Here is a 23,818-nt window from a genome sequence, read left to right on the forward strand (position 1 = left end):
TGATCTTTCTTACATCCAGTTAAAAGACATGCAACTGCATTTTGAAACAACTGGAAACGTGAGAGGGAAGACTCTAGAATGCTGATTCCAGAATAAAATACATTGCAATTATCCAGCTGAGACGTGATGAAGGCATGGCTTACCGACTCAAAGTACTGTCTCAAAAAGATTGGTTTCCCCTTAGCCAACTGCCTTAAATGAAAAAAATATGTTGCTAAAGCTTGTATCATGTGGTACTTCTGTTGTTGAAATGTAATCAGTTGATTTTCATAATGCGTATGTTAGCTCCTCCAGTCAGTATTTTTTTTATTTTATTTAGAATTTATTTAACCAGGAAAGCCTCATTGAGATTAAAAACCCTTTTACAAAATTGTCAAGACAGCAGCAAGTCATAGAACACAATTACAGACAAACAATACAAAACAATGATAGAAACAGATCAACGTATCCAGTGTAACATCAGAAATCACTGATGTTGTGCTGGATGCTGAACATCATCGTTATTGGGCTTTTTGAAGAAACTTCGGAAACTCAGCTGCTGTGAATTTTTTCCGAATGAAGACAACGAGGTAATGCATCAAGAGAGACAATAGCTAATTATTATGCTCACTCGCCACCAAGTGGCCAGGGGTGTGAATTGCAATATCTCAAAATGACAGATGGCCATCAGATTTTTCCATCACCATTTAAAAAAAAAATAAATAAATAAAAATGGTCAAATGCGCCAGCAATTCTGTATAAATTCACTCATCCCAATGGGTGCTGTTGCTGCATGGTATTCTCAACTAACAAGTGGAAATTGAAACAGTTTGATAACTACCTAATGCCACATATTTGCTAACTGCTTCAATATTACTGTTCTCTTTAGTTCTCCTGGGTTTAACAGTTTTTTTCTTTTTCTGGTTGAAAGCTAATCCAATTACGGTGTATGAATGAAAAAGGAAAAATACAGGCCATTTATGGGCAACTAAATGGATAAAAACCTACAATATGCAGTGTAGCATTGACATCTAGAGACCTCTCCTGTCATTAGCTACTGTACTTCAGATGGTCTGCCTAACATATTATTCCCTTCCAATTCATACACAGCTTCTTTTCCTCTTTTTTGTTTTATCTTTATCATCTCATGTGATTTTCTTTCCATGGAAAACCAACCTTTACATTCCTCTTTTTCTATATTTGAAAAATGTATTTTCTTGTCACCTTCCTGCCTACCACTGTTGCAACCTTTTCCTTTGTGTGTCTTCCCTCTTTTACTCTTTTTCTTCCTTCATATCCAGCTTTTTACAGTGCAGCACCACTCACCTCAGCAGGCATCATCCCCATAATGCAGTCACTGTGCCCAGATGGACAAAGGGATGAATTTGGTTTCCTGCAGTACAAAAACTCTACGTAAGTAAAACCTGAAACATATCCTGTTATTGGTATTGTTTTGTGGGATTTTTTTCTTTTGTGTGTTTCATGTACCTCTTTGAAAAAACTAAGATCAGACTTGAAGGAGACATTATGAACATTTTTTATTCTGTTTTTGAGAGCATATATTTGGGTCACCAGCAAGTGAACGCACTTGGAACAAATGGGGGGACCATTTGTTCCAACTCTCAGGGCCTGAACTTCCGACAAGGGAAATTTAAGTATTTACTTGCATCTTTCGCTAGCTTACAGCTACACTGCCAAATTATTTCCCTCTCGGATCAATAGAGTAACTATCTAAATTTATGTGTAAAGCAAGAGTATTTTTGGTATGACTGGAAGTATAGCATTTAACACATTAAATTACAGACTGGGTGGTGTTTGGTGGTTAGCACCTGCTCACTTTCTGTGCCTCTGAAGACCATGTTCTCAGGAGAGTTGTTAAGACACAGGCCAGAAAAGGACCACTGTGCTTAAACGAACAAGTATTTTCACCAAAGCCTTTTCTCATACCTTAGAAAATCTTTGTTTGAAAAGTGCATAATATGTCATCTTTAAGGATATGCTCAGTCCTACTTTAACTCTTTACAAAACACTTTTGCTGATAAGGAAGTTGGTGCCACAAGTTTGTCTGTCAAAAGCAAAATTGTCAAGTTCAACCAGGCTTAACCTTTGTATCACTGACACTATATCGTGCCAATTTAATCAAATCTCTAAGAAGCAGTTTAAGCAAATACATTGCCTGAAAATAGTTTATCACCTAAATTAAAGAGTAAATTTCAATTTTCAGAGTTTCTGGTGTGTTTAGTACATGGGTCTTTGGATTTTTCATGTGCTAGCAAATTTCATTCATGCTGGCTAAACTTGTGGACAAACTGCTACCTTGAATATTTATTAATATAGGGCCATTGTGAAGCAAACCATATCAGTGTGGGCCATTTGGTGTAAAAATTCACAATTTTAGCAATGAATTATTATATGTTCAAATAGTTCATGAAGAGTTCAGGACACAATTTCTTGGGGAAAACCTTCTCTTGAGATTGAGAGGATCTCAGTTGCCAGCTAGGATGCTGCAACAGCACATAACCAAGAATAAAACTTTGAGAAACACGAGAACAGAAGAGATCCAGAACACCAAAGTGAGCAGCGCAATGTAAATGGACTGTACTTGTATAGCGCTTTTCTAGTCTAGCTGACTACTCCAAGCGCTTTAACACTACATTCACTCACACAGCACATCTTAGTCTATCTACGCGTACATACACGCTTCCTACTCCTTTCTCACACATTCTTACACCGATGGATGCAATGTGCCATCAGTAGGCAACCTGGGGTTCAGTGTCTTGCCCAAGGACACTTCGACAAGTGACCCGGGGAAGCCGGAGTCGAACCACTGACAACCTTCCGATTGGTGGGCAAGAGCTCTTCCTCTTGAGCTACAGCTGCCCCAATGTGTGAGTAAAAACAACAAATGGCCAGAGCATCAGAGATCACAGAGATATCCCTCTGTCCAGCCAACCCCCCCTTCACACAGCCCACTTTTTTACTATTTTTCTTCCTTTGTTCTGTCTGTGGAAGAAATTGAACGCCTAACAGTAACACTGTCTTCTTCCGTTCAGTTGAACAAGTGTTTCATGTGTAAACCCATCTCTGTTAGAGTGACCCAGCTGCTGGATAGGCTCAGTGAAGTGGTTGAACAGAACCGACTCTTTATGTCTGACCGACCTGGTTTGGGTCAAGAGCTGGAGACCCTGCAGCAACACCTTGAGAGTATCAGCTCCACTCCTTTACCACCAGACCATAACTTCAACAAGAGTCAAGGTTTGCCATGCTTCATGTAATGTGTTGTCGGGATATCTTTCTCTTTTGTGTGAAACTTCAAAACGTATTGCTGAAATCACTTTCTGTAGTGTTACGTAATAAGTTGGACATGATTGAAATGTAGACTTTCAGCTTCAACTAAAAGGGTTTGACCAATATATTACGATCAAGTGAAGAGATAAAATTAGGATGATGCACTGTCAAAATACTCAGCTGCTGTATTTCACCTGCTGGTATGGGGTTGAAACAGGATTCAGGAGAATTCAGGCAAGAATTTTGAACCACTATAAAGTAAGTGACTCAAGAAGTGAACATAGCATAACATTTCTTAGTACTTATGCTCTATGCCAAACCTCACACTCACCCATCTATTTGCATCTCAGTAGAGCCATTTATAGAATACGAAGACACAAAACATGAGAACCACAGACTAGTATTGCAGCATTTCAGTTACAATGTGAGCTTTCATTGTACTATTAATTAGTTAAATGAGTGAGCTCCTTCATTTTCTGTAAACATACAAAATACGTATTTTTCTATGGAAATGTTTTGTTTCTCTGTAATGTACCATGTGTAATAACATATTAAAATTATTTAGATGCACATAGGGCTTTGGACAGTATTTACCAAATTCCAGCCCAAATTCCCTAAATGTAACCCCCAAAACATGACCTCTGTCTCCTAACGGGTGATTGTGGGCCTGAGCTTAGTATTTATTTATTTATTTAACCTTTATTTAACCAGGTAAGTATGATCTTAGAATTTTGAATATATACAAGTGGTTAGCTTGTAAATGACATTCCTCTCGTATAAGCTATCATGGATGAATGGATGGATAATAAAAAAAATGTGTGTGTTTGTTGAATGCAGGCTTCACACTGGCCAGTGTGTTGAAGAACCAGTCAGTTTTTGTGCAGTTCCTGGTCAACAACCTTTCCCTGTCCAACTCCACAGCCAACATGCTACTCAACACTCCAGTGAGCTTCAGAAAGGTGATTCAGTGTCTCTGGTAACACTTTCATTATTTAACTTTAGTTTTATTCAGATTAACTTCTTCTCACCTAGGGCTGCTGACAAACTTCTTTGATTATTGTCACGGCTGTCTGTCTGTTGACTAAATTGTCAGTTCATTACCAATGCATTTATCAGGAATGACTAAGTTTGGATAGATAATATTGTGTGGATGATTTACATGTCAACTAACTAGACTAAATGGTTTAAAAATCTGTGCCACTTCCAAAGAGCTAGTGTTTAGTTTAGAGTCGGCTAGAGTCGGTTTCACTTGAACTGAATTTGAATAGTACATGAACAATGTAGTATTTATTTTTTATTTTTTGAAAATATCTTTACCTTCTGAATTGTGAACATTTTTATTTCAGTAAAGCAGTTTTTTCCCTATACAAATTGATATTTCCTGCTTTAACATCTTATTGTCCTCGTAAATTTGGAACCGTATGATATAAGAGGAGGGTCTAAATGATCTTCTGTTTTTTAGAAATTAAATCAACCTAGTGTCAAAGAGCCTAGTAAAGTGAGAGGGACAGAATACAGCTTACTGACCCATCATTGACTCATGAAATACCCCACAGCTTTGACTCGACACACCAATGACAATAGGCTTGCATTAGCTCTCTAGTCTCCCTCAGCCAAGACATGCACCTGTAGACACACACACCAATTATTGCTTTCTCTGGCTGTAAATTTAGAATGACAATAACAAATGGGGAACATTTTTGTAGCAACACTGGTTTGCCTGGTTGTAAAATTATACTGCACTGTCTTAAAGACCTTTTTTTTTTTTTTAAACGTGATGAATGGTCACAGTTGGAGGCCCTGTCAAATCCTAAGGGAACTCATTTAATATAATAAATCAACTGTTTTGAACTGAGGCAGCGTTTGCTTGTTTTTACAGTAATCTATTTAGCCACAAAGCCTATATGAGTCAATGATGTACTTAAATATTGTTCTTTTCAAGATGAGTCCAGCGGTTTTATTATAAAAGCATAAATGTAATATTTCCCATTAATTTTCCCATATTATTTCCATCAACAGCCACTCACCTAGCGAGTTATTTAAAACTATTTATTTTATTCTAAATCCTTCTACCACTGCTCCGATGGATGTCACAAATAAAAGCTGAGAAAATTTTCTTCATTACTTTTTTAACAAGGTGACATAGGTCAGGCGGCAAAATGTTGGTTCTAACAAGAGTTTCAACCTGTCTGTTGCTCCCACACATTTGGCTGTGTTTGAGGAGTTTGAGCTAGTTTCTCTACCCTTTCTTACTGAGCTGATGCAACAGATGAAACCTACAAACTGTCCTTTGGATATTGTTCTGGCAAAGATGTTGAAAGGTCTTCACTGGTGTTGGGTCTGGTCTCCTTGTCCTATTTAAACACTTGTCTTAGCTGCTTTCAACCATGCTGTAGTCAAGCCACTTCTTAAAACACCTCACCTGGACCACTTAGTTTTATCCAATTTTGAGCCATTCTCAAATCTGCCCTTTCTTTTCAAGGTTTTACAGTCATTTTTAGAAGCAAACTCCATTCTTGGAAAATTCCAGTTAGGGTTCAGCTCCCGACACAGTACAGAGTCAACTCTTTTAAAAGTTCGTAATGACGTCACCTTAGCAGTCGATACGAGGGCTCCTGTTGCGCTGGTGGTACTGGATCTCACGGCTACATTTGATACGGTGGACCACACAGTCCTTATTTCTCACTTGGAGAATTATGTGGGCAATTGTGGCACTGTCCCGAATTGTGACCCCTGTGGCAGACGACCAGCGATGGAGGAACCTCTGTGACCTTAGTGGCAGGTGGCCGGACATCAGGCGGAACATGATTGTCTCAGGTGGGAAGCCAAACACCTGACAGAGAAGAACCCGTAAGATGGCAGGTTGCCTAGCTGCCTCGAACAAACGGTTGCTGTTCGAAAAGTATAAGTCATATCTGAAAATTTCTTGAACCATGAGCGCCAGAAGGTACGACAGAAGCCACCGGTGTAATTTTTATTTTGCTCGTACGTATGGATTGTTTTTTATGGCAGTTTTAAAATGATTCCTTCACACTGATTTGATGAGGCGGCCTATTCATAATGGGAGCTGGAGTGGTGGTTCTCTGTGCTCAGAGGTGATTTGCGAGAAATCTGTGAGGCCAAGCTCAATGAGGGTGACTTTGGGTGTAAGAGGTAGATAAGGCAGATATTTTGGACGTGAGAGGCGTTTGAGGAATTTTTCTTTTAATGGAATTAGAGTGGGAATCAGAGTGAGAGGAGCATGAGATCGTATTTTATTCTTCCTAAAACGTAAACTGCCGTTGTGTCAAAGCTGTATAATATATCAACAAACCTTTTAGTTCAGTTAAAGTTGAGTCTTTCCTGTCACATTTAAACCTTGAATGATGTCTCTGTGATGCCATATGGCTTAGTTATGAGGCCTCCAAAATAGGTCAGTTTGGTACTCGTTGAGAACCAAAAAGCCCTCGCTTTGTGGTTTTCAATGCATTTGTCCACAGGGAAAATTCCCAGTTTTTCCCATTTTTCCGGAATTCATTTCGAGTAATGAGAGAGAAAAATACAACCACACTATTCCCGATCATTGCGCATGCGGCGATGTGCTTTTTATGCCGGTCAGACCATCGGTGCAGGACTAGTAGCACGTCAAATTTCATTGACGGAAACCGGAAAATAATAAGTATACACAATAGTAATATGTGTGCCCTGCCTTTGACATTGGCACCCATAATAAATAAATAACCAACTTTTAAACAATTTGAAATAAGTTAGCAGAATCTTACTGACACTGAAATGTTTGTTTAGTAGCTGGCCATGTTGAATTCTGCCGTACGTCTTGTGAATTCACTTACCTTCTATTTTCATTTCCTTCGTCTGTGGATATAAATATGGGTTTTCTGGGAGCAGACACCGTTATTAAGGGTTTTTTGGGGGTAGCGGCAGGTGGGAAGCTGCAGAGAAGTGTCAGACTAAAACTCTGTCTTGTCGCAACCCTGGGTTGTCATGTTTTTGGATGACCAATAAATCTGGCCATATTTTTAGATATGAGAGCTACCTCTTCCAAAGTGGGATGGATGCCGTCTCTCCTAATCAGACCAGGTTTTCCCCTGAAAGATAATCAAATTATCTATCATCTAGCCGAATATCTACGTAGCCCACGTTGTTTGGTGAACACTACATAGACAGTCAGCGGTTGGATGACATGCAGCTAAACTCGTCATCAATGGTCAGATTATGCAGGTGTCTGACACACGGAGCAAGTGAGAGCAAGAGATTGAGGGATAGAGCTGGTAGCCATGCTAAGATAGCAGATTTTAGACCGATAGAAGTTCAAAATGTGTCAAAACACCAATGATCTATAGAAATGGGTGTTCGACCAGAACAAGGAGTGCGTGATAAGGTTTATGATGCAAAAATGTGTCACTATAAGAAGAAATTCAGTGATAATTTAATTATCTAAGAGGACCAAAGGGGCGGCTGCATACCCTCTTCATTCATCAGGAATAAGTAAAAAAAGTTGGCTCTCAAAAAAAGTAAATAAATCAAATTAAAAATGATGCGGACACAATCCTTTTTCATAACCCAAACAACAAGTAAGCTGTTTAACGGCCTACTGGCAATTTCCTAAACCTATCAACTGTTCACTTCAGCATTGGTGGTATAACAAACACGAAGGAACAGAGCACACAACCATGGGTGGTGACTCTGGTGTTGAGCATGTGAGTGAAGGAAAATTGACTGGCAATTTAAACTTAGTGTATCTATGAGAAAGCACAACATTCATTTGCAAAGAGGGGTACTCAAGCCCAGGGAGCTCAGTTTGCCAATTATTTCATGAGGGAGTGAGTGCTGAGTGGAATTTAACAAATCCTTTTGGAAGTATCAGTGTAGGGCAGTGGAGCTGGCATCTTCTGTGGATCTTTTGGCTTTAAATGTAAACAGGTGAGGCTTTAGGCTGGCTTAGCTTTTGTCTTTGACCTTTATACCAAGATGTATGTACCAAGATTATTGTACCACCTCATCAGAATCTGTATGAGTGCCACACAGACATGTTCATAAGTAATTTTTTCTAACTCCAAGTTGAGTCTTAAGTCTCGAATGAACGTTCTATCATTAGACACATGCCATTTGGCCTAGATAAGACTGCATTTCTGTATGTTATGGCATTAAAGCATCTACTGTATTATCAATATATGTAATATCATTATACACTGCAGGATCAAAACTGATCAGAGCATGGTCACTTAAGAGTGCTATTTCAATCCATTGTGAAGAAACACCATGAAAGCTGGTTTGAAGTTTATAAATGTATTTGGAAATATGTGTGCTTGCTCTGCACAACAGGATACATTAACACACATATTCAGTGTTGTAGAAAGTACTGAAATCTAACACTCAAGTAAAAGTATAGGTACCCCTCCAAAATATGACTTTGGTAAAAGTCAAAGTCACTGACTGAAATGTTACTTGAGTTAAAGTCTTAAAGTATCCGAAATGTCTTGTACTTAAAGTGATGGTTCAGAGTAGATTCACCCTAGGGTCATTTGAACCGTGACATCCAGCCAAGTAGCCCACCCGAAGTTTTTCCGATATTGGCTGAACATCAGCTGAGTTACAGAGTTATCCCGAATAGCTTAGTACAAGCGCTAATGGAACCTGTTAGTATTTCCAAAATTATCACACTAAAATCACATGCCATGACACCAAACTTCTACAGTAGTACAAATATGGTCTGTACTCATAAAACGATGCATTTGGAAGTTTGTACATAGTCCAGGAGTTTATTATTATCAACACAAGCCTGATAGCTTCTCTGCTGCTAAAGCTGCGTCGACGTCACTTCCTTGATCTGGGAGCTTCAATGTAAGATGAGGGTTGATCTACTACTGCAAGGCTGCTCAATTTCTCCATTGATAAAATAAATTCACAACTCTACAACATAAAAATTCATGTAGAATATAGCATATACTTTGTTGTCTACAGTAGTAGATCAACCCTCATCTTACATTGAAGCTGAGGGTTGAAGCCTGATGAAGCCGACACCATTTATCCTGATGTCACACACTTTGCAAGTGGCCGTTCACTTGTTTGCTGTCTGCTTGAACGCTTTATAACCAAATGTGACAACATATGGCACAGATGCTTGATGCTGCCATGGTTACAGTAGTTTTGATATCAGTGGCTGCACCTATGCCTGAGGCTATGTTGCAATCAGCCTGCCATCAGCCTTGTCATACATCGGAATGAATTAAATAAAGATCATAAACAATAATTTCATGAAATGAAGATTTTTTACGAATCCCAAACCTCGAGTCCAAGTTAAGTCTCAAGTCTTTTGAGGGTAAGTCTAAAGTCAAGTCTCGAGTCTTTGTTTGTGCGACTTAAGTGCGACTAGTCGAGTCGCCATCTCTAACGAGCCCAGACGAGCAGCAGGTGTGCTGGCAGGAGCAGTCCAGACCCCGACCTGGACTTCCTGGATACCTGCTCAGCCCCGTCTGGAACTCAAAACACAACCACAAAACCACAACCAAGTGCAATCATGACACATTCCTACATAGATCTATATAAAAAAATATTATTTATTTATTTTTTAAATCACACAAAATGTTTCTTTGTGTTTCTTCTCATGTTTCACTCTATATTAGTCTCTTGCTGAGACTAAGAAAAAAGATTTAAAAAAGTTGACTGGCCCGTAGTAATCAGCACCTATCATCTAGAATTACCACCATTCTTGCAGAATGTCATCCACACTAAACCTTCTTTCTTTATGTGTATCTTCATTGTATATCTGTGTCTTGTAGGTGTACAGTCTTATCATTGGTACATCTCTCAGGGATGGTGGAGGGACTCAAAATTGGGTCCATGGAGCTAAAGACACCAAACAAAAGTCTGCAGATAAAGTTCTGCAGACAAAGGTGAGCTCACACACGCACAGTGCAACTACCACATATCAGAATACTAAGGTCTCTATATTTTGTGAGGCGCTTTGTTAAATCTTTTAATAAGTGCAAATTGCCTTTCATTCCATTCATTTTCTACACCCCCTTAATCCAATTAAGGGTCACGGTCTCTGGTTAAACATTGCAGTCTCTGGTTAGACAATACTTTATCCCTTAATAATAAAAACTAAATAAATATTAACATACACTATTGTAGAATCCTTATGTAAAACGGGGAAAAATCAGTTTCTGAAAGCCTTATTGTGTCCAGCTTTGTGCTAAACAGTACAGACAGTCATTAAAAGCAAATCTAGTCAATTAGAAAAATATTGTTAAACACCAAAAATTAAGTTTAGTGCTAAACTGGTTAGCAACTGGTGACAAACAACAATCTGGCACTGAGTGGTGAGCAGACCAAGAAGATACAGGTGATGCAGGTGTGGGAGGTGTCACCAATCCAGTTCATTTAAGTTGTATTTATTTGATTTATATATATTTTTTATTTTATCTTTGTGTATTTGCACAATCACAGCAAATGTCATCGCAAGGCACTTTAAAGATACAGTGCAGTTCAAGCCAATTACAATCCAACTCCTGGAAAAAGAATCATAATCCAATCAAATCAAATTAATTAGATTCCAAATTAGTCAAATTCATACAAAGCCAATTTTTTTTAAAAGTTGACTTGCTAAGGAAACTAACAGATTGCATCGAAACTTCACTTTTATTCAATCCCCTGTCCTGAGTATACCCAAGTTGATGGTGGAAAAAAATAAAACTTTTAATGGGAAGAAATCTCTGGCAACTGAGCCCTTCCTAAATATATATAAAAGGAAAGTTTAAGCCTAATCTTAGTTAGAGAGGGTGTCTGCTTCCCGGACATTTACTGGCAGCTGGTTCCGCAGAGAGGGGCCTGATAACTGAAGGCTCTGCCTCTCATTCTACTTTTAGAAACTCTGGGAACCACAATAAAACCTGCAGTTTTGGAGTGAAGTGCTCTGTTAGGAAAATATATAACAACGAGATGAATGAAACCAAATCACATATTTGAAATGCAGTCAGTTTGCAAACTAAAATATTTGATAATGTATCAGCAATATTTGAAATGCTAAAGATTTCCATTTTTCCTTTGAAAAGCATTGTGCCAGAAGTGACTCAATGTTCTTCAAATTGAGTCTAAATCTTTAAAAGGAGTGATTTATCTTTGTTCTCTATGCTGAAAGACTAAGACTGAGTCACAGCAGAAAATTTAGCTTTTTAAAGTAAGAAATAGTGGGAAAAAATACAGTTGCTATTAGCATCTTGTGCATTTGTCCGATTAAGAATCTGTATGTTTTTTTGTTTTATTTTCAGCAGCCAAGTAAAATGAGCCAAAAACGCTGATTAATTTCTTATATGCAGCATCTGTAAACAGTGCTAATGGGGGTAGTGGCACCAGATTAAATGTTTAATGCTGACATTGGTAATGTGAACTAGCCTTAGTACTCAACACTTATTTATTCCACTTTCAATGATGAGATTCTGGGAAATAATTTTGTAACAAGGACCCGCTAGACACATATGCACACATATGTCTTACTGTAACTATGTTTATAGACAACACAGCAAGTGCATTTTTTGTCCTAATAGTAATGTTTCCCTTGCTTTTTCTTTTTCGCTAACCTTGAACCCATAGGACAAGCTACTGGGAGATTTTGACAGTCTGGATGGAGGTCTTATACAGAAAGCCTTACATGATTCAACGAATGAAACCTACAGAAACGCTCTGGTCAGACTTATGTCCCGGGCATTGGGCTTCACTGAGGTCCCAGGAAGCCAGAGTAGCAACCAGGAGGGGATTAAGGAGGTGGAGGTATCTATTGCTTAACATACAATATGAAACTGTCATGGTTCGTTAAGGGAGGACCCAGGTGCAGACACAGACAAGAGCCAGAAGTTATTTTAAATATAAACAAAAGGCGCAGAGCACACTAACTTTGAAAATGAATCTAACTAACACAAAGAACACACAAGGAGCAACAAAACACAACTGAATACAGAGAAAGAGAACCAAGTTGAAAGAAAGACTGATCCAACACAGAAAACACCAAGAGCACTGAACAAAAACACCAATAACCAAGTCCAAAAACATAACCAAAAACCCAGATCCTGACAGAAACATTATGAGCCACAGAACAACACGGTGTTGACATGAACAGCCCTGCAAGCCCACATTAATTTAGACAGATTTAACAAGCTGCTGAAAACCTCAGAGACGTTGCTCCACAGTCACTGCAGTTTAGTTGGCATCACCTTCAAGATGTGGTTGTCGTGTTCCAAAGTTTTTGTAACAGTTTAGTCAACAGGAAGTTAAAGCTCATGTTAAAAGCTTGTCCTGCACACGACTTTATAAAACACTGGGAGCATTTTTTGTATGTGTGTGTGCCCAACTGTGCATGGTGCATTTTGTTGTGCAAAATCATATATATGTGTTTGTGTATATTATTTTTAGGTCAGTCATGCCTTATCTTCTGTCACATTCTCATTTAAAAAAACATCTACAGTATCATAACCTCTCTGATTATTGACTTTGGCCCATATGCTACCTGTCATGGCATGTACTGTAGATATAGTGATCTTATCAGGAATCTGCACAGATACTTACTTTAAAAAAAATTCACATGATTTTTGCAGCTCAGTTGTTCATGGGCATCTAATGGAATCATGAGCTTTGTCTAGGGTAACTAATCTGGGGGCTGCATCACAGACCCAGGACTCAGCCTCTCACAGCAGGCTTTTCTCTCTGTATTTTACCTATAGCTTTGCCAGATTCTTCATACATGATCAAACTGATTCTTTCTTCCTAAGGGGGTCCTTCTCACTGGATCTATGCTGGAGTTCCTAACCTGTGGGGAGAGTGGCACCACCGAGCTCAGTAAGATTCTGTTGGTGCCTGAGAAGCAGCAACCAGCACTGCAGGCCTATCACAGGGCAGTGTGTAGTGAAGGAGAGGGTAAAAGATCAGAGCGCTTCAGACGACTGAGTCAGGAGCTGAGAGAGCAGATCAACACGCGTAGCGTCACTGAGAAGGTACAACTCAAGTGTTGAACTGTTGTATATTAGCACTTTCTTGGTTCTCTGTACTCTATCATAGATTCTATGATTCCAGCCATTTCATCTCTCTTGTTTTTAGCATCAAACCCTAGTTTAGGAATATTCACAATAGTTCATATTTAACTTATATTGACTTTATTCTTGCTTATTTTTGTCTGTTTCAAGTCATTAAAAAACAGAAATTTTAGTAATGATAAACCATCAAAATGTTTTAAGGCTGAAGCCAATTATTATATTACCTATCAGTTGATCTGAGAATATGTTGAGTTTATGATCAACTTATACATTCATACATAAGAGTAGCAAGAAAATTTAAAGCATTACCGATCAACGAGTTGTCCGAATTGTGGCAGGTAATATTTGGATTGATCAGTGATAGTAGCAGGTAAGATCTATTACGTACAACAGGAAGGAAAGCTGAAATGCAACAGAAATCTGAAATTGAACTGCATGTCAGAGAAGATTTTTACTTCAAGATGATCATTTTCTCCAAACATACATGAAAAACATAGGTCAGATTTAGTGGATTTTTGCATTCCCAGTCGACATGAAAAGTAGTAAATAAAGTATTGTTGTTCATTTTACTTCTACAAGCTAACTTTTTTATAACAAATGTATAGTTAATGTAAACACTTGAACAGCAGGTGTGGAACGCATTCAAATTGTTTTTACAAGTTTAGGTACCCTCAGACATGTGACAATTAATCTAATATTTTTGAGTAATTCTAAAAGTGTATTGACATTCAGATCAACACAATATGCAAATTGCACACCCTCTTCAGCCATTTCCCTTCTACCTCTTTCTTTCTCACCAGCTGCATCTGGAGCAGCCAAGCTGGTTTGCCCCTCTCTCTCAGTCACACCTCAGGGTCCTGTTGAAGGACCTAGCTGATGTAGAGAGGCTTCTCAAAGAGGTGTCCCTGCTTTCCAGCTTGGCTCGTCTATTGCCTAAAGGAGCCTGTACTGGTAAAAAAACAGCATCCCCCACAAACATGACTTGGTCCTTTAATACTACTTGGGGCCCCAATATGACTGACTTTCCTGGAGAGGATGGAGAAGGAGGAGGAGAGGGAAGTGAAAAAGGAAAGGAGGAAGGAGAGAACCCCCATTCTCAATTTTCAGCATTTGTTCAACTGTGGGCTGGACTGCAGCCCATTCTGTGTGGGAACAACAGGTAGATGAGACAAAAGAGGTGATGAAATTGAAAAAGGGCTCACTGATTGCTACAACTTTGTAACATTTACCAATGTTGTTTTAGTGAAAAGAATCAGAAACACAGAAAAGTTCCTTTACAGTTTAAAAAGATATATTACTTCATTTTTAATTACTTAAAGTATTGTAATGTGCACTGCATGAATCCTTTCAGAATTCAGGATATTCATTTTTATGTGATAAAACTATGGTTATCTAATCCATGGAATGCAAAGGAGGCAAATAGTCTCTTTTGCATATTAAGAATTTAAAAAAAAAAGGCTGTCATGACTGTCTTCTTCTTTACTTGTAAATCAACTACGTTTGAATGACCAGAAAGATGCAGACATAAGTATAAGTACTATGCTTTTTAACAAAGCATTTTGGATCAACTTCAAGAAAGTTTATCATTACCATGAATATATGAATGTGTAAGTAACACTGTAGATAGCAACAGTTGTTAACACTGTGGAAAAAGAAGACCTTCACTGGATTACTTTTATACTCAAGAAAACTTACAAATGAAAGGATTATTGGGCAAGTTCCACGCTGTCTTTTGTAAATTCAATGTATGGCTAATATTGGATTAAACTAAAACACAATGAGAAAAATTGAGGATTGAGGAAAGATCCGTAATTATACATAGGTCTAAAACTGAATATTTTTAAGCTCTGCCTTTTTTTCTCCATTTAAATAAAGCCAGGATTAAGTACTGTGACTTGGCATTAAAGTTTATTGTCTTTGACCACGGTTCTTATTTCAGGATTATTGAGCCAGAAGCATTGAAGCAGGGGAATATGAGCTCTCTGGGATTCACCAGCAAAGAACAAAGGAATCTGGGTCTTCTGGTTCACTTGATGACCACAAATCCCAAGATCCTCTACTCCCCCATTGGCTCCCAGGTTGACAAAGTGATTCAGAAGGCATGTTGAAAACACTGGAATAGGTTTATGCATTTGCGCATACAAAATTCTGCACAATCCCAGATACAGCTGAACACATGCCCTACTTCATCCAAAGCACTGTTAGTTTACGGCCATTAACGAAGATGTCATCCACCCGGGTGCTGATGTTTTCACCCAGTGGTATTTCCACTATTATTCTTAGGAGATTGGAGCATTGCTTTTTTGAGTCTTGACAGTTCACCAGCCCATAGCAATGTAGACACAGACTTGTTTATTTTGTTAAATAATGTTTTAATAAGTGCTGGAAGAGATAAAGAAATTTGGGACAACCATCTCAATTAGGCTGATCTGACATAGAGGAAATAGTGGTATCTAGAGTGTTCACCAGAGACAAAGTATTTCCAGTGAGGATATCAGATGCAGATGCTGGGATGAAAGTGTCCATATGTAGCGAAATCCATAGTCACACTTCTTGAACAGTGATAGAGAGCACGGGAGGTTGTTTGCCAATGAGTTGTTTGTTATTTCTTTTAACCATCTCAAGAAATTAGAAATCGTAGTGAATGAGCAAACTGGACTCTAGATTTATGGAAGCAATTAGTAGTACTATAGTAAAACTGTATAAATTGTATGAAATTGTCTGATGCTTTTAATACCCTCTTCTTAGCACACCCAGCTATCCGAGAGTTCAGTTGCATTAGCAAAGAAAAGTGGCAAAAGTGTGCAACCTTGTCTATTGCCTTCCTGTTTAGAGAAAGGTAACAACAGTATGTTCTTTATTTGCTCTGTGGCCACTGGGTATAAATGCAGTTTCTTCACCCAGCAGATAAAGGCATTTTCAAGGCCAAATCTGCTCATCTCCATTTAACCCTATCAGTCTTTTTTGGCATCAATGGATACCACTATCTCCAAGGTCTCGATACTCACAAGTTAATGATATCAATGCTGATCAAAGATGCCTGGTGATATGGAAATTGTGTCTCATAGTGTCATTGTCTACTTGGGAAAAAAAATATCCCTTTCAACATGTTGCTTGTATTTGGGGTACATTTAGAAGTATACAGGTTAGTGTAGAATTTAATAAAGGGTTTGTTTATCCTCACAGGGTTGGTATGAATATATTCTGATTTGGATCTAATGACTGAGACTAATCTTGAGGTCGCCTCAGCTCTAACCTGATGGCCCAGGAGTTTCTCAAGCCTTATTTCTATATGCAAAGAAGCATTGCATGGATTTCAGTAGTTGTAGCTTTGGCTTTATTTTTTACTTTTTTTAATGCAAAATCAAAGTCTCTTTGTAGCCTCTTCTGGCTCTTTGTAAAGGTTGTGATCTTAATCGGATGTGTATTTATCATCAATATCCTTTGTTTTCTCGGAAAAAGAAAAACATTTGTCAATTTTTTTCCCCTTTTTTCATAGGCAAATGAGACATTTGCATTTGTTGGGAATGTGACTCATTATACTCGGGTATGGCTTAACATCTCCGCCCAACTCAGGACTTTCCTGGAGGAGGGCAGACTTCAAAGTTATCTGATGTGGCTACAGCAGGTATACTCAATTACAAACCCTGTTTTAACATTACAGATGAAGCAGATGTCCAAAAAGTTGTCTTGTGATATTTTCGCTGAACGTACCTCTGTAAGCAGTTCATTATGTACATTATGTGTTGGTATTCTCAATAATTCCAGTCATTTCATCTCTCCCCTCTATCTAGCTGTCTTTAGAGCTTCAGCAGCACCCTGTGCTTTGGAACAGCTCAGATAGTGAGCTGGTGCAGGGTCTTATGGAGGGAAACTACACTCTTCCTAACACCTCCACCCTTCTAGAGCAGCTGGACACCATTGACAATGCTGCCTGTGGCTGGACACGCTTCATGTCTAAGGTCAGCATAGTGTGGGCCAATCCTTACTATTATTTGTATAGATCTTTAGTGATATTGTCACAGTAACTGGTAAAGTAAAAGCGATGATAGGATAACTGCACAAGCTATACCAAACATATCTGAGTGAGCTGAACATTTCCTGGCAGTCCATTCCAAATCTACACAATTGACTGATAAGAGTCTGTTTAATGTCTGGATCTTGGGTGGACTGCCTTGATTATTGGTAGCTAATTCATATTTGTTTTTTAGTATTTTTTTTATCAACTTTTAAGCTGATGTTTTGCACTTGGTATTTAGGCTGACACAGTGCCATTTACTTTTCCACATGGACATGTGAGTCCCTTCTTTCACATACAGAATATTGTGTACCTGAAACTAAAAGATATACAACTTTCATTTGACAGCTCCACAATTCACTAGTTTCCACTGGCCCTGCTATTGATGCAAGACCTAAAATGGACCATGACTTGAACATGCTTTATCCGAGGCAGAAAATCGCTTTAGTAAATACCAGAGGTGGGAACAAGCCACATGTTTCAAGTCTTTCTAATCAAGTCTCGAGTCAAGTCCCAAGTAAAGACACGTGAGTCCCAAGTTGAGTCCAAAGTCAAGATGTGGAAGTCCAGAATCGGGTCCGAAAACTTTGAATTTCCGAGTCCTCATCAAGTCATCAGACCAAATATATAATTAAAACACAGAATAATAATAATAATTAATTTCCAGAAATAATAATTGCTTCTTAAAAGGTGCTTTTGTTTGCCAAAGTGAGCAGCAAGTACAAATGGAGCATCGCGTTAGTTCTGGCAGACCACGTAGTCAACGCGCCCTTTGCCTATCGGCTGACGCCGACCCAACCCTTATGGCCAGCTGCGCTCAATGGGTAATCAGCTGATGCTCGCAATTGGATGCTGGCATTTGGGGCACTTCATTTAAACTTGGTTTGCTGTCACTGCTTTTTTTTTGCTCTCTGCTTGCAGCCTTCCACAGCAGCTCCCCGCGTAGGGGCAAAAAGTTTTGCTTCTGCTTACAAGACGTAGCTCCGATTAGCATACGCGCCGATGCTAGTATTATTATTGTGCTGCTTACCCTGTCGTCCGGCATGGATCCCCGCTGCCGGCGGAGTCGGAGATTCGGCTGAGATTCGGCTGAGATGGACGCGTGGAGGACATTCAGCCGAGCCAAGACGCGACACCGGGCGAGCTGTCACAGCGTGCCGCAGTCAGAGTCAAGGTATGCCGCGGCAGGCTCCTGTACGTGGCAGGGCTTGCCGCGGTTAGACACGCGGCTTATTTTACACCGATTCACATGATTTTGCGTGACTATTGGTCCGTGGATCCTCGCGGTGATGCTCTAAGGTGGAGCGCGCGCCTCTGGCGCTACACGCTGTTGATTGGTATTGTCTCCATTACAGTCTGATGGGTGCGGCGCCACCTGTCGTGTCGGGTGTGAGTGCTTGTGCCTGTGGATACAGTGGGAGGTGATGTGAGTCAGAGGATTAACAACTATTGCCTTTCCTCGGTCAATGTCGGAAACATTGTTTGGACTAGTTCCTCCTCTCAGTTGCTAGCTACAGCATTGCTCGTTTATCCACCAGCAAGCAAGTCTATGTTATTTTTATTTTTTCCCACTGTATTGAATGCAAAGCTGCCAGGTAAAGTGAAGTGAGTGCTTTTATAATTAAATCAGAGATTCATTGACAAGTTTTCAGGGTTTCACTGTGAACTCAGTGGAGGGAGAATCAATTCTATGCATGGAGAATGCTAAAGTTAGAGCTGTTCTGCTGCTGAAATGACCACGGTGTCATGAACTGAATCCCATGCTCAATGGATGACGAATGGATGGATACAAAAGCATTTTGTGAATGAAGCCCAACTGGGGCTGTGGTCGAATTGATCTCATGCAGATCCACTGTGATTATTATTGCTCATGTATGTTCTGCTTGTATTAATTTGGCTCATCGTTGATAGGCCCTGAAAAGGTTTTGATCCTGAAGAGAAGAACGTCAGGATGCTACCCTGTTTGCTATAGGAATGCACTTCGTCGTATAACAACCTCCAGAGACCTACAGTGAAACATCACTACTTAGCTGCATTTTTTTTGCTTAACAAAAGCAGCAGTAAGAGGCTGATTAGCTAGGCAATCGTTAAAAAATGGAGCCTAAGTGTACTTGGCTGACTGAACTACCTTTGAATAATTATTCAACTGGTAAATGAGCTCCGGGAATTATGAATTTTAAACAGCGGAGGTCTCTACAGACGCTCATATAGAGCGATTTAAAGAGACTTGTCCAGTAAAACACAGCTATTGCCTCTAACAGGAATCCTTTATTTAACGCTCTATAACTGACAATAAGATAGCTAGTCTTATGCTCTATAAAGCAGTCCTCTAAGCTACATATAACACCATATCATAAGGATACATACTGCTCTCCTGAGCACTGCTGTGTGAGCTGCGATGCTCATATACTAAGAGAATCATACGTACTGGCCAACGGCTTTGCGCTTCCCGTCCAAACAATCCCTGCCGTCCTCACTCGTTTCTTTGGGGCCATTTAGGGGACAATTTCAGGCACAATGCGTCCAACAGTTTTTGTGTTAAAGGCTTGAGCATAAACACAAGATGGCACTTGAGACCAGTGTTGCACTCGATGATTTAAAGGATCTGACATCTGTAGCAGTTCTACAGCATATGTTTGTGATGCTTTGTGGACAAGCGTCCGGCCACTTCGTGTAACACCAGCCTGATGTGATTGGCTCTTGCGCAGCAAATGGCATGCTAATTTGCATGACATCAAAACATTTCAACCATCGTCCCCACGGGTGATGCCACAACTAAGCCTGATTTATACTCGGAAACCAGGTCGTCTGCGTGTGTGGCAGTTAACACAGGCATGCCCCCCCCCCTACGCAGACACTACGCAGACACTCTGGTGCACCTCCTCAAAATTGTAACTCACCGCAGACATCGCCGCAGGGAGGAGAGAAGGAGGCCTCTGATTGGTCAACTCTACATCCGCTCTACACTATGCGTATTTCCGGTTTGCTAACCGGCTGACGCTAACCGTGACGATTCTTTCCCTCTCTGCCAGCTCCAGTAGTAGCAATATTTCTCTATTTCTAGATCGATCAGCTGCATCTCAATCAAAGTGCGCATTCGTCCAGTCGCATTGTTGTTGAATGACCTCCGTAACCGTAACACCCACAATCCTAGCTTGTTCGTGATTGTCCCTCTTGCGTGTGGCGTGGGATTAACATAGCGCAGACAGCGCTTCAAGGCATAAATCAAAAATAACTGCGTCGTGTCTGCGACAAGCTCACTGCAACACACTGCTGCGAAGTATACACGAGCCTTTATCCCTTCAGGAGCGTTGTCCTTTTTCCTTCTGTGAGAAGCAGCCTGTAAAAGCTGATTTCAGCTGTGAACTGATAAAGAGCAAACTGTCCAGTTAAGTACTGGTGCAGGATGAACCTCTGAGAAACATGTTGCAGGAAACACTGGAGGCTTTTCTTTCTTCCCTTTAGTTTCTTGCTTGCAAATACTGAGTGTTGCTTTCTGGGAACTTGTATACGACTTATGCATGTGATGTGCTCATGTTAGGAAGCACTTGCCTCTTCTATTTTGTCATTTTGGAGGCTGCCGGTCTTCTTGGAAGTTTGAAATAAATGGCATCCTGTTTCTCTGCTTACTAAAGCCATTGTGATGCCCTGTTGATGCAAGTTGCCATGCTACGTGTCATCTTGCCACAGCTAGATTTTCAGTATATTTTTACTTAAACCTGCTATAAGCTGATGTTCAGCTAGCTGGAGTTTGTGCTGTTGGGAAGGTAGTTTTCAATGGGTCATTGAAAGATTTTTCCACTTAGAATAGCTGCCTACTGGTATATTTAAAAAAAAAAAAAAAAAAAAAAAATTGTACAGCTGTGCCTCTGTTAAATAAAACAAGAGCCACTGGTAGGGCTTAACTTTGCATGAAAGATGCTGATTAAGATCGCAAATAAGTTTGGGATGAAGTCAAATCATTAAAACCGCTCCCGGAATTGATGGCACGAACAGCAATGACAGAGGTCATTTGTGTTATGCTTTATGGCTTTTTAATTGTGTGGATAGAAAATATGCAAGCTCACGGTGACTTTAACTTCCTAGGTGGTCAGGTGAAGTGTGTTAAGGCTCTGCTTTGCTTGGATGTTGCTCTGCTTTGCTTGGATCTCGTTTTGCTGTTCTTGGATCGGATCTTGCTCTGCTTTGCTTGGATGGTGCTTTGCTTGGCTCTCGTTTTGCTGTCTTGGATCGGATCTTGCTCTGCTTGCTTGGATCTTGCTCTGCTTTGCCCTGCCGCAAAGCGCTGTCGCTGCTGTGGAGACCGAATATATTTTTATGGTTTACCTAAGTGGTTGAGTTCAATGCTTGCCCCAATTAAATACTCACATCACATTTCAGTCTGTGTTAATGTGAGCCTACGGCAGTTCCACCTTTTTAACGTCAAGCTTAGTCGCGGTTTAATAATTATTTTGTAATATTACTACTACTAATCATAATGGTGTCACACGGTGGTAGCTAATAAATCGTTGGGGGGGGGTAGGATACCCTGGTTCCAACTTATCAATTGGCTGGCTGCATTCCGGTATGGTCAGTTGGGGGGTTGTAGGACACCCTGGTCCAACAATCCAATTGGCTGGCTGCGTTTCAGTATGGTCTGTTTGGGGGGTTTGTTGCCTTTACAGCAAATGGAAGGCACTCCACCTGAGGATGCTGCTGTTCCCTGTCTTGGCTTCCATGGAGCTCATGGAAAAGTCGGGAACTTCCTCCGAACAGAGCCATACCGCCAAACATAAATTGTATGCATTCAGAATAAGCTTCTGAAATTCATCTGTTCTCGTCTCGTTTTGACGAGAGTGGTTCTGACAGAACTGAACTTGATCAAAAATAAAAAGTGGTAGAGTTGCATGGTAGTGGGACAGGAAGCAGGGGAAGAATTAAATCTGTTAAAAAACAAACTCAGATAATTGGCCCATGCTTTATCACCATGCTATGGTTGCATCCCACTGTTCTTACTATGACCAGAGATGGTTTCCAGACCTTTCCAGACTTCTGTGGCATCATCCCCCTGCAGATGAGTCTCTAGCCTCTTTCTGTAGCTGTCCTTACAGCTCTTGTTTGTATGAATCAACTGATTTCTGAAACAACAGTTCTGCCTTGTGGGGCACCTCGGTGACCTGTTTTGGGTCCAATTCTCTTTTTGCTTTACATATTCCCTTTAGGCCAAATTATTAGATGTTGCAATGATATTTATTATCTATGCTAACGTCATTCAGCTATACAGTTCTTTCAGAGCCTCTGAGTTTTATGAATTGTCTAGTTTAAGTAATTGCCTGGCAGAAATCAAACAATAGTTTGATCAAAGTGACAACTTCCTTCAGGTCTTCTTCTGTATCCAACAGGGAAATACTCCTCTTCTTCAGCCCCTATTTGAGTCCATTTTTTGGTCCTACTCTGTTTAATTAGAAATGCTGCCTTTGGGATCAACTTTCAGGAGGTACAATATTAAGAACAGCAGAAAAGACTCAGAGAAAAGATCGAGTAAGTCGACATCCATCTTGTGTCATGAATCAATTCCTGCTATAGAACTATTTTTGTGTATTTGTCCTGTGCTTCCAGGTCAGTGTGGATGTATTCAAAGGCTTTCCTGATGAGGACAGCATTGTCAACTACACCCTGACCCAGGCCTACCAAGACAATGTGTCTGTGTTTGCCAGTGAGTCACCCTTGGGTGTATAGCTACTTGTAGAAAGTTGTGGAATTACTATCTTTAAATGAAAACCATGTTAAGCGCAGTGCTATAGTTAATACCATAATGTTGATTTATATGTAAGTAATATATGAAAAAAGAAGTACACCCTTTTTCAAATCTTAGGCTTTCTGTATCAGGACATAGTGATTATCTATACTTTACCGGGACTTAAGATGAGATACACTAGATGGATGAACAAGAACACATGAGATATTACCACATATCATTATCTATTTAACAAAAACTTGGCCAAAATGCAAAGTCTGTGGAAAAATCAAGTACAATCCATTATTTAATAGCTTTTACAACCACCTTTAGCAGTAATATATATATATATATATATATTTTAACAATATTTTTTATTGAAGTTTCAAGTGCATATCAAACTTTATGTCAAATGTACAAACATTTTAATTTATATCCCCACGAACAGCCACCCATTCACACAGACAAAGAACAAGGAATAAATAAAACAGACACCTTTAGCAGTAATATAAGAAGCAATTGTGTGTGTTGTGGAGAAATTTTGCCCACTCTTCTTGATAATTTTCTCTTCAAATTTTATGAGGTCTGCATACATTTCTCTGTGTATAGCTATCTTAAAGTCCTGACACAGAATTTCTTTAAGTTTGAGGTTAGGACTTTGAATGGACGGATGCAACACCTTAATTCTTTTGTTTTTCATCCATTCTGTTGTAAGATATGCTCCTGAGGCTGGGGTCGTTTTTTTTTTTTTTTTTAATCCAATGTCTTTGAGCAGGGACGTCCACTCCTGGG

The 23,818-nt window shown here is 39.7% G+C and overlaps 1 protein-coding gene across 4 annotated transcripts in view; it reads left to right on the forward strand.

Moving 5' to 3' along the window:
* Positions 1-23,818, forward strand: part of abca2 (ATP-binding cassette, sub-family A (ABC1), member 2) — a 169,942-nt gene that overhangs the window by 48,077 nt on the left and 98,047 nt on the right. For 3 of the 4 annotated variants that reach the window (XM_075468148.1, XM_075468150.1, XM_075468151.1), the window contains exons 3-13: positions 1,281-1,392; positions 3,071-3,234; positions 4,105-4,226; positions 10,047-10,160; positions 11,860-12,036; positions 13,032-13,253; positions 14,093-14,451; positions 15,232-15,391; positions 16,792-16,920; positions 17,087-17,254; positions 22,909-23,005. In XM_075468148.1, coding sequence (XP_075324263.1) covers positions 1,281-1,392; positions 3,071-3,234; positions 4,105-4,226; positions 10,047-10,160; positions 11,860-12,036; positions 13,032-13,253; positions 14,093-14,451; positions 15,232-15,391; positions 16,792-16,920; positions 17,087-17,254; positions 22,909-23,005 — 1,824 coding nt within the window. Of the gene's footprint in view, positions 1-1,280; positions 1,393-3,070; positions 3,235-4,104; positions 4,227-10,046; positions 10,161-11,859; positions 12,037-13,031; positions 13,254-14,092; positions 14,470-15,231; positions 15,392-16,791; positions 16,921-17,086; positions 17,255-22,908; positions 23,006-23,818 lie in introns of those variants that run through there. The other variant, XM_075468152.1, reaches the window with a different exon arrangement.

Source organism: Odontesthes bonariensis, chromosome 6, assembly GCF_027942865.1.
Source record: "Odontesthes bonariensis isolate fOdoBon6 chromosome 6, fOdoBon6.hap1, whole genome shotgun sequence".
In the NCBI taxonomy this organism is placed as follows: domain Eukaryota; kingdom Metazoa; phylum Chordata; class Actinopteri; order Atheriniformes; family Atherinopsidae; genus Odontesthes; species Odontesthes bonariensis.